The sequence below is a fragment of the Talaromyces atroroseus genome (assembly GCF_001907595.1).
Source record: "Talaromyces atroroseus strain IBT 11181 chromosome Unknown scaffold_18, whole genome shotgun sequence".
Classification (NCBI taxonomy): Eukaryota; Fungi; Ascomycota; class Eurotiomycetes; order Eurotiales; family Trichocomaceae; genus Talaromyces; species Talaromyces atroroseus.
Genome location: NW_017971450.1, coordinates 183257 through 199563, shown reverse-complemented (window position 1 = coordinate 199563; position 16307 = coordinate 183257). Strand labels below are relative to the sequence as shown.

Sequence of the window (16307 nt, the reverse complement as noted above, 5' to 3'; positions counted from 1 at the left end):
CGGCGTAGTGCAAAGCTCGGTACAAAAAGGGGATAGCGTGCCCGTACCTCGTCTGCTCGAATATATAAACCCCTGGTGCGTCGCTCAACCGCCGTCGTTCGTGAACATCTTCAAAACTTCCCGGCGGCCCCAATTGACGCGGCCTCAAGCCCTTTATTGGCATCGGCGCACCACCGCCCGAGAGCTGAAAAATTGGTCGGTCATAGCGCTGGACAAAATCACGAAAGCTCCATGTTACATCCATCGAGCCTGTGCACTCTCTACATGCGAGACCAATGCCTCAGCCATTTCAATACGCAGTGGTGTCGAAATTCCAGTCTTTTGAACAGTGCAGTTTATGCGCTACACATTGATCAGAATGTATTATGTTACAACCATACTGGTACATCATTCTCCGGCCGACTTCATCAATTTTCGTGTATCTGCTTTTCCGCACTTCATGGCTAGCCCTTGGTTGATGTCTCTGTGGACCGCGCTGGTATTACAAAGGAAATTGAGAGAAAACATACGTCAGCTGACATCCGATTCCACATGGTGACTCACGAATTTTGAGCCAGCCACGACGCAAATGGCACCTAGTGCGACCTTAGTGGACAGCTGTCTCTCTGCGAGGACGAGGTCCTGTTTGATAGGCTAGCCGATTGGGCGACAGTTTCCAGGATCCACTAGTGAACGTATCGGTTGTCTTGATTGCATCAAAAGGAGACTTTCCTTGCTATAACTAGCTCTATGTTTAGGCACCAATCAATACACTTATATTGGCGAGGTGGACCTGAGCGGCGTCGAAAGTGGTTGAGTACTGCCTCTTTCTGTCCGTTCAAAGGTAGTGTTATTGGAGCCGGTGATGTCCGGTTGAAATTCCAGGATCATGCAGGGGGTAGTGGCCGCTCATGGTCAAGGTGTTGAAGCCCTAGCTTTGAAAAATTTCGCCGCGGCTCCAGTGTTGCGTATGGGAGTTTCTCTTTGAAAAAAAGCGCGACTGATCCAAGAGACGAGCTACCTGTGCCACAATGGAGGTATATACTTGATTCTACGTCTCTGCTAGAAGTCGCGGATGCAATTGACACTTGGGATGGATAGGAATCCCATCCTATTCCGTGCTGTACCGTTGGCTGAACGGAGTTGTGACCACGATATCAAGATATCAACCCAAGAGATGACCAATGGAGGCTGTGCTAGCGCTATGCATTCGTTCTCATGGTTGCTACGCTGCTGCAAGTGGCTTTACACCAATGGGAAAAATACCTCAAACCACAACATATCACTGGCGTGTACGCTAAGTGGGAATGTTTCCACTGTTGCCTGAGTATTTCAGGATGGTCGACTAGGATGGTTGTCATGCAAGCTCCTTGTGTAGGACTCCTTTCGGTCTCTTTCCTATTCTAGGTATTACCTTTTCCGTCTATGTGGACTGAGTATCGGAAAAATCTCGGTGTGCTTCCTAGAAAGGCTAGACTTACAAGCTGAATGGATTCCTGCTTCTTTTTCCTATTATGGCATTGCCGAATTCGTATATTCTCTGCATCGGGCCGTTCTCAGCTCAGGTATATTAATCAGCCGTTGGCCACAAAAAACGCAACTTCAACCTCCGATTATCTATAGGAATATGCATCTTACTTGATAATCTCTCATCCAACCTCAGCCATGGCATATATCTCTCTTGACAACGTGGTCGAGTACCAATATCCTAAGCCTAGGAAGCCGTCCAAATTGCCTCTGATCCCTTGTGGAGCTTCTTCATTTCAATCAACCACCGAACCTTTCCTTAACCGTTCCACTTCTGTTGATGTTTGCGCAGCAGTGGTACCGCCTGCGTCAGCTAGCGAGGATCCATCTTCTTTGGCAAATATCAACTCTGTGGTTACACAGGCCCAAATTCAAATTGAGGACTCTTGTCCACTGCCAGCAGCCATAATCGTCGACTCTGACAGATCTGATGAGATGGACAAAAACAAAGACCAGAACATATGTGATGGGAAGACAGAGCAGGATGCGTGTCGAAGATGTGAGTCTAGCCCCGTCGATGCTATTATACAAAAGCTAAGAACATTTATTCCAGCTAACGAACGAATCCATGACATCCACTACATCGAGAAAAACAAGGATTTGTCTGAACCTCTACAGGCTACAGAAATCTTATTAGCTAAAGATGCTACAGTACTAGAATCTCTGGAAATAGAGATGCCGCCCCTTATTTCTGATAGTGGATATGAGCAACACAGCAGCACTGTCTCAGAAACTTTTATCGAAGAAATGCCGCCGACCGTTCTAGATGACCCCATCGCCTCGGCGGCTCAGTTGGACACAAACGGTATAGATCAAATGTCAATGAGTCCTGTCAATACTCCAACCGGTGATGCAATGTGCCACGACAGTCTAGCGGACAAGGGCAGGCAACGATCGGTGTGTCAACAATCTCCAATTGCTGAAGCGGCAGTAGCCCAGTTTGCGCCCACTCGAACCCGACAGCTTAACGGCAGCCAACAGGGACGCAATTCGTCAGCAGAGATGCGTTGCAAATCTCTATCAGTGGTAGTCCCTCATCAACCATTGCAGTCCAGCAAGTTGACTCGCACCGCTCGTCACTCAGCTTGTTCTCAGTTCATTCCAAGTGCAGAAAGTGATGATGATCCAGGGGATAGTGACTATTGTGAGGACAGCCCTGCAGAGAGTCGAATAGAATATGATGAACCAGCGGCTCGTCCAGTCAAGAGAAAAAGGCGGATGAACACTAGTATGAACACTTCTCAGTTCCACAGAAAAAGAGTGCGCGCACAAGCTTATTCAAAAAGCCCTTCGCCGAAACTGGCGAGCCCTGAGTCCACGGTCCAGAGCTCCACAAGTCCAGAGACTATACGAATCCGTGGCCAATTTCTGCGCAAAGTCTCTTTAAGTCGCGTTGAGTATTGCTGCTGGGTCACTGAAGATATTAACTCGGCCACCTCCAGTCCTGTCTCATCTGACATTTGGGCATCACTCAAGAAGCTGGCAGACGAAGGGGGCCAGTCAAATAGCATGTCCGACTTTCAAGCTATTGACATAGAAGGCTTATTTACCCGTGATCTTAAGCCGTGTGGGTATATATGGAGCTTCAACTTCAAGGAGAAGCACGCGAAATCGCCGGAAAATCATTCCTTGCCCCAGGAAGGAAGGGTATCACCGACTCTAGATGACCTTGTGGTAGACAGCCAGACTTCCTCGCGGGCGGATGAGTGTGCGTCTCTGAAGGGCAAGGATTATACTGCCGAAGAAGATACGTTGATCGTCCATCTCAAAGAGACTGAGAAACTCTCATGGTCACGCATTGCAGCACGCTTTCCTAAAAGAACACAGATGGCCCTGCAGGTTCGATACTGTACCAAACTGAAAGGAAGGCCGCACCAAACCCAGTCAGGAGGTCTTATTAGACCGAGGACTGGCCCAGCGCAGACTATTACAGTGGCATGTCCAAGGAATACTGGGAGTTCTCGTCGCCAGTATAGCTTGCGAAAGCTACGACAATCCCCGGATCGTTATGTGCCTGGGTAGGTCAAATTTTAGAGGACCTCGAAACACGTAAGGGACGACTTGTCAGCCGCATTTTAAGTGTTTCAGAAGATTCTCTAAATGGGATAGTCAATATTCGCAATCTCATTGATATCGAATACACGCCATTCTAAGTCAGTTCTTGGGAGATCTTATTCTTATGTTCAATAAACGTGTATATTCCACCATCACTCATACTGGAAGGAAGTCGTACAAGATCAAGAACAAGCGAAATCATAGACTTTTCAGAAGTTCCCAATGTCTCCATAGTCTTACTCTGAATCTTGTAAACGCTCTAGGGCTAAGGCTATGTACTGTACTCTTAAAGCGGAAAAAGATCCCTGTTGAGTTCATCTGCACGGACCACTGTAGTGTCAGATCATGTGATATTACCACGTGCTTCATGAGCCCTAACATAAAGATAGAGTATCTAGGGCTATGTTCCTCTTGGCGTTGTTCATTGTCACGTGCTCCAGGATGGTGTCTTGATGTTAGTAATCTAATCATAGTCAATTGCTAAGTTGCCTCTTCTGATTTCGAGAACAGTTACAGGACGGGATCATCTGCCAACACCAAACGGATACGCATACTGACATGAGATATGATCGTAGTCGTGAATGGAGTATTGTTGAATACGCCATCGAACAGGATTTTTTCCAGCACTAATTGGTTATATGGCACCAAACGGGATTTCTTACCACTCAAGACGGTGCGTACGGCACCAAACGGGATTCTTTACAGCACCAATTGGTTCATACGTCACCGAACGGGATTTCTTACCGCTCAAGACGGTGCGTACAGCACCACACGGGATTTCATTACCGCCCAAGACGTTGCGTACAGCACTAAACGGGATTTCCTACCGCTCAAGACGGTGCGTACAACATCAAACGGGATTTCTTACCACTCAAGACGGTGCGTACGGCACCAAACGGGATTCTTTACAGCACCAATTGGTTCCGGCACCGAACGGGATTCTTTACCCACACCAAATGGGAACACCTACAGACATGAAATGGGCATGCTTACACCAAGCAGGACTCGTTACATCACCAAACGGATCGTTACCAAGATTAAATGAGAACGTCACTAACATCTAAACGCACAGATATGAACTATATCCATTTGATCAAAATCCCAGAACCAAGGAGCTTAGTGCAAGCGTACGATCCCCGAAAGATAGACGTACTGAATCCAAAACGCTCTGCCTGATTTTCACCTGTTTTAGATTGTTGGGTCGTTCCCGTTCGGTGTTGGTTTTTCAGTCAGGGCTGTTATCCTTTGGCATTTACCATAATCAAACTCATCGTCGGGATGGAGTGAGAAAATGAAACCTGTTCTCCTCGAAATTTAGACTTGTTTATTTCACTGTTTATAGCAAGGTACCCATTCACTCCGTTTATTAGCCTTGAAGTCAAGTATTTAATCCTCCTATCTCCTCACGGCCACACTGGAATATTTTCCGGATCCTAGCTTACTCAAAATGAGCATGCAGGGTGAAACATCTAATTCCGAGGACAAGCCGTCCAGTTGCCCGTCAAATTTGGCTCAAGACTTCCAGACCAAGGAAACTTATCACGCGACAAAGACTCCTCAATTAGAACCCAAAAAGTCTTCATTTTCCCGATTTGATACCATTCTCATCAATTTCGCAAGAAAGAATGGAGACGACTTCTTAGGAATGCAAATAGGCCACGCCTCTTGCCAAGCAACTTTTCTCCAAAAAATGGACCTTGCTGCTACGGAGGGAAGATTCGATTCTATAACGCCAACTAGTCACCCCAATCTGCTGAATCTTATAGGTAATTGGGTTGATGAAAGTCATGTCGTTCTGCATTATGAAATGCCAGGGATGTCTTTAACCGAAATCCGGCAATTTAAGACCCTGGATCGAATCGAAGTGGCGACAATTTGCAAAAAGGTATTTGAGGCACACTTTCTACATCGAAAACAATGACTAACACTACATAGATATTACACGGATTAATCTATGTTCATGAGGTTCTCAATATTAGCCACGGCGACTTGCACTGTGATAATATCTATCTTAATGAAGATGGCGAAATTAAAATTGGTAATTGATTTCACTGGTGACGATTTACTGTTCCGCTGATGCCTCAAGTAGGAGATATCGGGAAGAGCATGATCCAAGCAGGGAGGAGGAAAGATATTTCTTGCGACGTGCAGGCGGTTTGCAAGATTGCCAATCAGCTTCTCAATCTTCATGGCAGCTCAGATACGACCGGCATGTCATGGATAATGGCTAAGAGCTTCGTCACCCAAACGAGCGGCATTGATCCTCGAACTCTGCTCAAGGTACGAAAACTTAGTAGTGGATTGTACTGTATAATGCTAATGACTATATAGCATCCTTTCTTTAGAATAAGTCAGGATTCTTGGTATTTGTCGGGGCTCTGGACACTGAAAACAGTTACTCTAACAAAGGAAGTGTTGGATGGTCGAGATCCAGGAAATTGAACCAACAATGAATACCGATGAAGAGGACAGATACAAAGTGTCTTCTTATATCTGCCAAGTCAGAGCCTCCATGGCGTGCATATTGAGATGGCCGCAGCCTTGAAATGTGCAATGCGCACGTTTTATCAACCCTTCGCAGAGCCTTTGAACGGGATCTACGAAATGTTAAAAAAAAAATCTAAAGTTGAGGTAGGTTGAAAAAGAATATCTTTCTGCAACCGGAAAATGGTGTCTCAATACCTTCTTGATTGAATTCATCTGGAAACGATTATTCCGTCACAATACTTTATACGTACTCCGTCCTAGTAGGTGTGGCGTATGGTCTCCTCATGCTGATCTATGTTTAAACCACGTTTCTCTCCTAGACCAATGGCTTACCCGGGTGAAGCCATGCACGTGAATCGCACGTGACACTTTCATTTGAAGTCGCCATGTTCCGCCTGCCACAGGGATAGGAGTGATTGATCTAAGGATTATTTCCACCTCGAGGATCCTTCCGGGAATAACGGGCTGATGATATCTTCCATGATCACGTGGGTCAGTCTCGCAAAGTTGAACTCTCAAATCTTTCCCCATTGGTCATCACGGGTCGGATCAAACAAAGAAAGGCCACAAAACGAACCATATAGAAGGAACTTCGAAACAGCGTCTATTTCAAAAAACAATGTGATACATCCTACGTGAATCGCATATGTGTTCATATTATGCAGCCTCTCACTTTGCCAGGGGAATCTTTAACCTAACCAATCCGATACATGTTCGGCTTTCTTTTTTCCAACTAAAATCGCCTACAGACGTATTTATTTGCCGCTTTTCCTTCCTTTCCGTGGGTGTCAGAGTCTGTCTATACACCATTGTTGAAGATTGGTCTATCTCAAAAAGACTGGCCGTAACTAGTCTGCTATGAAAGTGAGAACGATATCTACTTTTCGAGTAAAAGCATTAGTGATTTAACTTGAGAAAATCTAGAATCCACGTTTCAGTGCCCATGCCTTGGGTGTTAATCATTCCCTTCACTCGATCACCTGCCATAGCAATTCCCGGCAACGGCCGACGCTAAATCCAAAGGAGCTGGTGGACCTGATTTTGACGATCCTAGAGTCTGACAATGAGATGAAAATTGATTCGCTCGTGGCGAAATTCGGATGGGGAGTTCGCATCAACGTATCCAAGATGTCGCCGTGAACTTCATTAAAACGACGTCTGAAGCTGATGCAAGAATAAGACCTGATTTTTTGGCAAGGAAAATACAAGCCGATTTAAGATAGGGCAACCACTCAGGTTGTACCTAATTGTGTGGTGCATGCCATCTTTCAATGTCGGTATGCTGAATTCCTTGGGAAGAATAGTCCTTAGTGTATCAAGAACACAGATCCGATCCTTCCGTCTTGGAATGCCTGTGATAGGATTCGTGTCAAGGACAGTGGTTAGACATAGCAGGATTGCAGTCCACATAAAAGCAGACAGTTTATATCTTGTTTTTAGATCATGGCAACAAACAATTCACATATAGAGATCATATATCACCGAAAAAGCGGTTACAAGACTATCCTATCTTCTTCTAAGAGCACTAGTCTACTGAAGTCTTAGGATGTACCAGTGCTCTGAAGTGTTGGTGCATCGCCAATCTGCGAGTTTGGATACACTTTATTCTTCGAAAGCAACTTGCTCGGAGCCTTGATCAAGATTGCGAATGTTTGGACAGAAATGGGCTTTTTGGTGATGTTGGTGTGCTCTTCAAAGTCATTTTGACCAAATATGGATATATATTTGTCGTTAAAGGCGTGCAGAAAGCAAATGAGCGCGACTTGGCTTATGAAATGAAGGTATACTCACATCTTGTGCCTTTATAAGGGAAGAATATCCCGGTCTGTCTTGGCAGCATAGCTCTTACTTGGCCATATCCTCTTGTCTCTATGGCAAAAGTGACAATGATGTTGTTGATGTTGTGGGCTGGAATGAGTTTATGTTACAATAGCTGGCCTGAGGATGTTGATATTAAGAAAGAGATGGACAAAACACTACAGACATTGGCTTAGTCTGGTGTCTGTTATGATGATATTTGACAGTCCAATTTAGTATGGAACGCTGAACGATAGTGAGTGATGGCAATAGATTTGCAGCAGACAACTATTATATCTAAAGTAAAGTGAAAAGCTTCGCCCTTTGTGCTAGATGTTTATAAGTAAATGAAGCTAATAGCTGGATCATCTTATATCAAGGCTATCACTATTTGATTTAAGTGGAATCTTATACTCCTCTTATATCTTTAAATTAAATTTTACCATGTCGCTCCAAGTCACTTGACCATCTATCAGTTTATTTCTCTGATTAGCGCGCATCCCTCAAACAGCACCTGGACAGAGGTCTGGACCACTACCATGCCCCCGGTTGGGAATTCTGGACCTGCGGTGTTCCTTTCAAGCTCAGTTTGATGCCGTACGGATATACAATACTTGGAAAGGAGACTACTGATGGCCGGTGGCCGGCCGTACGGCAGGAAGAAGATGTTTATCGGGTCCTCCATTCATTGCAAGGGTCTGCGGTACCCGTTTGTCTGGGCACTATTGATCTAGACTGGATTTCCTTTTCACAGAGATCTAAGGATCACTCATATGCATCGGCGTTGATGATAGGTGAAGAAGAAAGAATGGAGCTGTTTCGGCGGGAGGTTGCACCTCCTTATAGCTTCACTGAGCCAACAGCTGCCTACCGAACTATCAACCCATCTCTCATTATCCTTGAGTGAATCAGCTGCAACGCTGAAAGCGGACATGAGAGAGTTCACTATCTATGAAGCGAAGAACCTAGCCTATCACTTTCTGCCCTGGCTGGAATCATGTAGCATGCGGTGTAGTCGTCTCAAAAATATAGTGTTCACAATAAGTCGTGATCGGGTTTAGTCCTCATCAGGCGGGAAATATGCCAAGAGCGACGCTGTAACAGCTCTACTCATGGTTCTTTCTCGGTTGAGCAACATCAAGCTCAAACTCGGTCGAATTCAAAGAAAGGTGGTCCTGCATTGTTCTGATCCGTAAACGAGGCAAAATGATATTGGCTCGCCGCTATAGCGGCCTGATGCTCAGGTAGCGTCATGTAAGACGTGCATGTAACATGGTCCTGACTAGTAAAAGATATTTCCGGCGCAACAATGGACGAATTGAATAAGCCAACATGATGACACATATTGTCATAAAGCAGGAATGCACGGCGGTAGAGCTCGTTGACTCCGGAGAGTGACTGGAGCCATCGATAGACCTTAAAACGCGCATTTTGGATTCGAATTCTGTTTATGTCGTGAAACGCCTTGCTGTCCATCTTGCTGCGGTTGTTTTCGAAGTTCTTTTGAGCCTTGATGAAGATTGTAGCTGCCTGCATAATAAAGTACAGATTCAACCACCATGGAGATGCATTGTATATCCAATCCATGTCCACGGTATCCGGGTATATTGAGATTAAGCTGAACGCAGCGTCAAGACACCTCTGGCTTATGTAGTTGTGTATCGGCCTATCCGAAGAGCCGTGGCTGTGGGAGAGAGAGGCTTGCTGGTAGAGAGTAATGCGCGCACTATAATAGTGCATACCCAAGCTTGTCCGCTCCAACGATGGATGTTCTGGGAAACAGGCATCAACGTCATCAATGAACTGAAAGGCTGGATGAAGTCGGTATAACCAGTAATCTAGTTTCCTGTTGTAAAAAGTGATTCGCTGTGCAATATACCTCTGACTTTCTTGTAACCTTATCAGGATAGCGAACTCGTAGGTAAAACCCTGTACTATATGCACCAGATCAATCAAATGGTAAAAATATAATCCCTGGTTTGGTTTTATCTCTCCCAGCCAATCAACTTGAGCCTCTTCCTCACCATCGTGGTCATCTAGTGACCACTTGAGGCGCCTTCTGCGGAGATCGTTGTTCTTTAGGATTTCTGCGGCATCCAGACCGCTAAACATATCTTCTTGAAACGGTACAGGCTGATCAATGGAGCATGCTCCGCTGTCTATACATGTCGGCTTCGCTATCATACGGGACAACAGACTCTCTAACATGTAGATAGACCACCAAAGACGAGAACGAGCTTCCTGGGATGCGTGATCAAGCTTTAAGCCTGGAAGTTTTTCATTGATTTTTAATTCCATGGCCGATCTCGCAGCTATCCCTGAAATCTTCCAAGCTCTATGCAAACAAACAGCGTCAGTATTTTCCTTTTTGGAATTTTTTTTTAATATTTTATTTGCTTTATTTTTAACTGAGACCTCAGAGGCCATGAGTGGGCTTACCTGGTCATTTGCATAGAGACCATGAAGTAAAGTGCCATAAGTGCTTCAACCTGTACTTGTTGGAGATCTGGACGCTGATACGCGGTAAATCCGCTTTCACTCGAGATTTGAGCACGAGAGAAGAATACCTCGTCATCCAAGTCGGCCGCCGACGTTCCTTGTAAAAGATGCAATCTTCTGCAACCGATAGCGATGATCAAATTCAAAATTGCCAACCATTTATGTCCGGGTTTTAAATTGGTATCCGTCCATAAGGATTCATATTGTCGCATAAAAAGATTTTCTCGGACTATAGGAAACATCGGATGTAAAGATTTGAAATACGACAGCAAGAACAGATCTACTAGCTTTCTTGACGGTAGATCATCTAACCACGTTGCCGACAGTTTCTTCTTGTAAGGGGAATCTCCAGTCACTCCGGCTCGGATATTTGAAAAAAGAGGCACATCTAATAAAGATTTCTTGTCTTTATTAGGCGGATCTGCCATATCTACCTCTGTGGTGCATGACGCAGCGGGATCCGTAAATCCTCCTGGAAAGCCCGGAGCCCTTGCGTCTTTGCTTCCGTGAAGCCTTAGGTTTATGATGTGTCCTCCCCAATGATCAGCTGAGGCAGATGATTGACTCGACGAGAAAGGATTTTGAGGTCGAGGTAATGAATCCGCAGCCTGGGATATCTCCTCAGTTACAAAAAATTAGCGCACAGGCTTTAGCATCTGCGTCATGAAGAACTTACTGCTAAAGTTGACTGGAGTCTTACCGTAGAACCTGCGGAAGCCTCAAATTGCGCACAACGTAGAAGACGCTGAGATTTGCCAATCTTTGAGTTGAGACATTCCAGCTCCTGCCTATCCCGTGCTCGCTCTCGATACAAGTATCTGCATTCTGCCCCATTAATCAGGCAGCTTTTGCATACTGGCTGGCCTCCATCGCATTTTGTCCGCCACTTCAGACATACTGTACAAGATTTTTTGGTTCGAGTACGGCGTAACGGTCCCACTCGCTTCGATTGACCTGTAATCAATGACCTTTCCTTCAGATAATCATGCTCCGCTAGCTCAGAAAGGTTCGTGGTTCTACCCATGTCGGAACAGTCTTCCGGATTTTTTAGGTAGTCGAAATATTCGCAACGGTTCCGTCGATAGTGGGATTTTTGATTGTTGAACACGATCGCTGAGCGATCATTATCAAGGATAAACGAACCGTCTTTGAGCAATACAGATTTGAGTGCTCCTATGGCAGGCTATGAAATTAAAAGGGCGCTGCTTCGTCGGTGCAACAGGCTGTTAGTTATTGCCACCGCGAGTGATAGGCGATTGAGTAATATTGGTCAATAATGATTGATGCTTGAACCGGCGGCGGGGACAACTTTATTCACTCTCATTCTCTGATAGTATAAGGAACGGCAGCAGAAGCCATTGTATAGAACCAAGTCTAGGATGAGAGAAATAATACTTAAGGAACAATTGAGCAGTAAACAATTGGTAATGCTAGCGATTGCAACCGGTTTCAGAGAGTCCAAGCTGGCGTAATGCTGATTTCACTGTTTGCATAAGTATATTCAAATTGGTCCCACTCGAGCTCGTTCCAACATTAGTTACAGTGGCGAATGGTAACAGAATAAAATTCCATTACGCGTAAGTGGCGAATGCGGTGCAGGTACGCCCGGACTGCACGGTTACTGCCCACAAAGAGATCGGCCACATTGATAACGCCTAGCGGTACACTTTCACAAGAGTGTGTGAATTTTCAGGACGTGGAGACAAACAGGTTTCGATTTCTGGAGAAGATCCAGTACGTTATTTCTGTGAGCAATATGATATAACTGTCAGTGCCACTTTCATTCATGTTTACAGCATCAAAAGGATCTCATAAATTCAAAATACTGAAAACCAGGGCTATAGGCTGTCACGTAGACATATTTTTTCCGGTTCTTTATGGACGATATTCGAAGTGGCCACTGGAGACGAACGTTTCTTTAGCTAGCCTTGAGTTATATACTCACACTCGGGGAGATCAAATTTGATCCTACTACGAAGCTGGCCTCCCCGAAAGCTTTCATGTTCATAAGCTCTTTTTTTAGGTGGATCCACCCAGAATGACATTAGATGTCAAAGATTTGAGGCATCCGTTAGCAGGAAGCGCTTCAAGTTGACAAGCGTCTGCTTGACGCATCTTGTCGCGCTATTTCCGACTCGGGAACATACTACGTAGTAGAAGGCTTGAAATGATGGGTAAAGTTGCGCTAACCAAATAGATTGATCCTAAAGCGTTCAAAAGGAAAAATCCAGGTGATTGACGAAAAGTGAATTCATAGCTGACGGATAGCATGAATTTGACGATTAGACAGCAAGTCAGTTGATGTTCAACGCACCTCATCCAAAACATTAAGCTTCCCCAGTAAAGTCTTGTAAATGCGGAATTAGAAGAGTGGGCCGACAAGTCCAAAAGGATTACCACCAAGACCCGGGCGCATAATGTATTATATTTGTGCAAAATTTCCCCTCATATTCTCCGACGTATTATTCTCCGATATATCTGCGGACCATGGCCATAAGCTCCTGCTGTGATATATCACTCCGAACCGCCGCGGAAAATGATTTGAGCTGTTGCGGATTGGCTGTTCTGAGCATAAATAGCAGCTGTTCAATATCACGGCGAATAATTTCAGCCTCCAACTGAGCATGTTGTAAGGCGGTCTCAAACTCATTATCTGTCATATATGTCGTCTGATCGTCATTTTTGCTGTTGCAAGTAGAGCAGTGACTCCTGTCATAAGAATATGCATGTGCCATTTTTGCATTTGTATCAACCGCACTTCGAAACTCCAAGGGACGTATCTGTCACCATGTGTTGCGAAGGATTTCGTCGCGTCACTATGAAAGAGGAATATGGAATAGCAAAATGAGGTAAGTACATAGTACTCAGATATAAATTGACAGGCTTATATCTCGCAGACGAGCTGATGTGCCAGGAGGCAGAGACTACAGATTTAAGTACAGAACAGTGGGTATGACGCAATCGCTTAGCGGGTACATGAGCATTACCGTGGCCAATATCGACCTTGACGACAAAACTCGGAAAACATCGGAAATACATTTTGCCACATGTCACGTTTGCAACCCGGGAACCTGCTCCGAGTGTGAGCGCTCCGGAACACGCCAAGGCGGGTTTGAGAGACACCAAAGAATCCGCTGGGGGCCTTTGTCATATGAGTCATACGATATGGGAATAGCTTCACATTGTGAACAAGGTTACTTCTCCACTCGGTGGAGCAATTCGCGTCTTGAAGCAATGGATTGCTGAAGTGGACGAAGTCCCATACCATAGTAGGTCCATTTTCCAAAAACAAAAAGTTCGTCGAAAAGAATGTCTCGGAATTGGAGCAGGAATGTCTATTCCTGCAGTCAAGACTTCGGACAATATACCCGCAAGTTACAAGTAGACTCCAGGTGGGAGGATGGATGGATGGGGTTCTCTTCCACTCCATGGGTTGAGGCGCAAAGCGTCCGGACTACTTTCCAGTGAATTTACAATCGGCGATGCCTCCTCCAGTCAAGCGTACAGGCCTAACCTAACAGCATGTCTCTATTGGCTCTCTTTCACTGGTTTATATCACGGTGCCAATAGCCGATTACCTGGTGGGTTGTGGCAGCGCAGGTAGGACTTGGGTTTCGACATCCCAGGATGCTGAAACCCTAGGCTGTACGGCTGAAAAGAGGCCTGCATCAACACTTCTGCCTTTTCTTTTCCCTCTTCTCTCTCTCCCACCATTGATCTCTCAAAGCGTTCATCATGGATTCCGCTTTCTCGAGCGCCATTTAATACCAAGGCTCGTGCGATTTCATATCTGGTTGATATCAAGAGTTTAGCGGGAATGCAAGCATCGTAGTGTTATGTACAAGTTAACCCGATGCGCAATGGGTTCGCAAGCGCGACTCGGCCACTAAAGTCCTAGGCCTAATACTAGTCGTAGAACAGACTGCATTTGTGCTGCAAAGGGGGAAGAGTTGACGAGAATCAACGAAGCAAAGCTGGGCTTGATCTACTACATGTCGTAGGGTATGCGTATATATTTTTGTCTCCTCGACAACGCGCATGACGTCATACGAGAGTAGCGCGGTTGAAGCTATACAATGTCGGTTTTGACGATGCAGCTTTGTAAAATGAACAAACAGGGATCATATTATATATACACAATATTGTATACAAATGTAGCAACCTGCAACAGAGTCAAATAATACCAAAGCAGTAGAAGCACTCGGCTAGTCGCTCAGTTTCTCCAGCGTCTCTGGATTATGAGCGGCCCTTTTCCCTCGTTGGTCATGGAAGAGGACCTGGCATGGTCAATGAAACATTTGTATAGATTATCGTTGGAGACCTTAGCTTGTATCTTACTTTGGGTGGATTCTTGACATCCTCCTCTTCTACTTCGACTTGATTCATCACTATTTTCTCGACCTGTAACAGTGAAGTCAGTGCATATTGCTTCTTTGCTCATGATGGGGCTGGTTTAGGTAGATTACTTCTCCTTCGTGCCCCCCGCGGATTTTAGTGTAGACATGGTCACCTTGATGGATCGCGTTGCCGTACTTGTCCTTAATTTCATCCATGGCGGAATACTAAGATAGATGATAGCAATGATAATATGCTGATAATGATGGTGGTGATTAGAATCTCACTCTAAGCCGGCGGGATGGCCTATATAGTCGGACATAGTCTAATATGTAATGTACTCTGTAGTAGTCATCGGTTCATCATTAGGTCCACAGGGCCAACGCCCCAACTCAGGAAAACTAAACTTACTGTCTCGTTAATTGGCAGCTGTTTTGTACTAGGTACATTACCTGACAGACTAATTTTTTATTAGAATACAGATGTGTCAGATATTGTAACGGAGCAAAACTTCAGTTAGTTACATTGATTCAATACAGCAGTTAACTCGCGGCTTCGTTAGATTTCTATCCATCTCATACGAATCGTCCAATAGCTACCTTTTTGAGGTCGTGCACATGAAACAAAAAAGAAGCTAGCAAGAAAGTATACTAGATTAACGAATGACGGAATTTATCAACGAGTCGAAGACTGTCCTTTGTAGTAGGTCTGAGATGGGAGGTCGTTCTCATCTAGACCCTCATTGTATCGATTTGCGGACTGAGGCTTTGAATAGCGAAGTCGGCTTCCACTTAGAATATTAGACTTGTCAACAGCTTCACGCTCGTCGCTCTCTGTTGCCGTCAGTTATGTCGTGGAAATCAACATATTCTGTATACTTCACACATACCGAGCTGCTGGTCAGAGTTCGATTGTGGCGGCTGCATGGGATCATCATACGGCTTGCTGTCTGCCTGCACAGGAATTCTTTAGGATTCGGTGGTGGTGTACGATGAATCCTTGACGTTACCGGAGACAGGTGAGATATCGTTTTCTGCTTCGTATCGGTCTTCGGCTTCGCGTTCGTAACGGTCTGACATGATGAGCGGGAATTTGTTTTTTTTTTAAAAAAAAAGAAAAAACCAAGGACGATATTTTTCTTTGTTGATGGGCTCCGAGGTGGACAGTTTAATAGAAATCGGTATCGCACTCTGGCGATTTCTCATAAGCTAGGATGCTTCTCGTAATAAATGCTGCGTCACCATCTCGTCATCTATGTCTGTCCAACGATCTACGATCCAAATTACCTGATTCTATACTACTACGTAGTAGGCATGAATTAATTGAGTTGTAATGTTCTCGCCATTACCAGACCCAGCAGCACCGTGGAACCCATCGGTCTTCGCCGCAGGGCTACCGCAAGATAATAGGACTGTTTTGGTGGTAGAAAAATCTACATGTGATGATTAAGTGACCCCCAAATGAAGAAAGTGACGCAATGGTTTGCCAGGTGGCGATCGCCAAAGTGAAGACGTCGCAATCTATATCCCTAGATGTGATTCGATGATTAATTAAAGACGGTGACGAAATAGCGATCCAAGACACTCGCTCGAAAGTGAGAACAGTACGCTAACTAGACTATATAAAGA

General features: G+C 45.0%; 5 protein-coding genes across 5 annotated transcripts; 2 read left to right on the top strand and 3 right to left on the bottom strand.

Moving 5' to 3' along the window:
• Positions 1–1644: 1644 nt before the first annotated feature.
• On the top strand, positions 1645–3528 carry UA08_09168 (hypothetical protein; the record flags this gene model as incomplete). Its single annotated transcript, XM_020264153.1, has 2 exons — positions 1645–2005; positions 2060–3528. The coding sequence occupies 2 exons, from the start codon at positions 1645–1647 to the stop codon at positions 3526–3528; spliced, it is 1830 nt and encodes a 609-aa protein (XP_020115678.1).
• Positions 3529–8988: 5460 nt separating this feature from the next.
• Positions 8989–11368, bottom strand: UA08_09167 (hypothetical protein; the record flags this gene model as incomplete). Its single annotated transcript, XM_020264151.1, has 4 exons — positions 8989–10180; positions 10285–10461; positions 11045–11169; positions 11243–11368. The coding sequence occupies 4 exons, from the start codon at positions 11366–11368 to the stop codon at positions 8989–8991; spliced, it is 1620 nt and encodes a 539-aa protein (XP_020115677.1).
• A 1820-nt stretch (positions 11369–13188) lies between these two features.
• On the top strand, positions 13189–13590 carry UA08_09166 (hypothetical protein; the record flags this gene model as incomplete). Its single annotated transcript, XM_020264150.1, has 2 exons — positions 13189–13193; positions 13242–13590. The coding sequence occupies 2 exons, from the start codon at positions 13189–13191 to the stop codon at positions 13588–13590; spliced, it is 354 nt and encodes a 117-aa protein (XP_020115670.1).
• A 959-nt stretch (positions 13591–14549) lies between these two features.
• On the bottom strand, positions 14550–14897 carry UA08_09165 (hypothetical protein; the record flags this gene model as incomplete). Its single annotated transcript, XM_020264149.1, has 3 exons — positions 14550–14621; positions 14683–14745; positions 14811–14897. 3 exons carry the CDS (start codon positions 14895–14897, stop codon positions 14550–14552), a joined length of 222 nt encoding a protein of 73 aa, XP_020115669.1.
• Positions 14898–15354: 457 nt separating this feature from the next.
• On the bottom strand, positions 15355–15758 carry UA08_09164 (hypothetical protein; the record flags this gene model as incomplete). The annotated part of the gene is made up of 3 exons (XM_020264148.1): positions 15355–15512; positions 15569–15632; positions 15684–15758. 3 exons carry the CDS (start codon positions 15756–15758, stop codon positions 15355–15357), a joined length of 297 nt encoding a protein of 98 aa, XP_020115672.1.
• Positions 15759–16307: the final 549 nt, after the last annotated feature.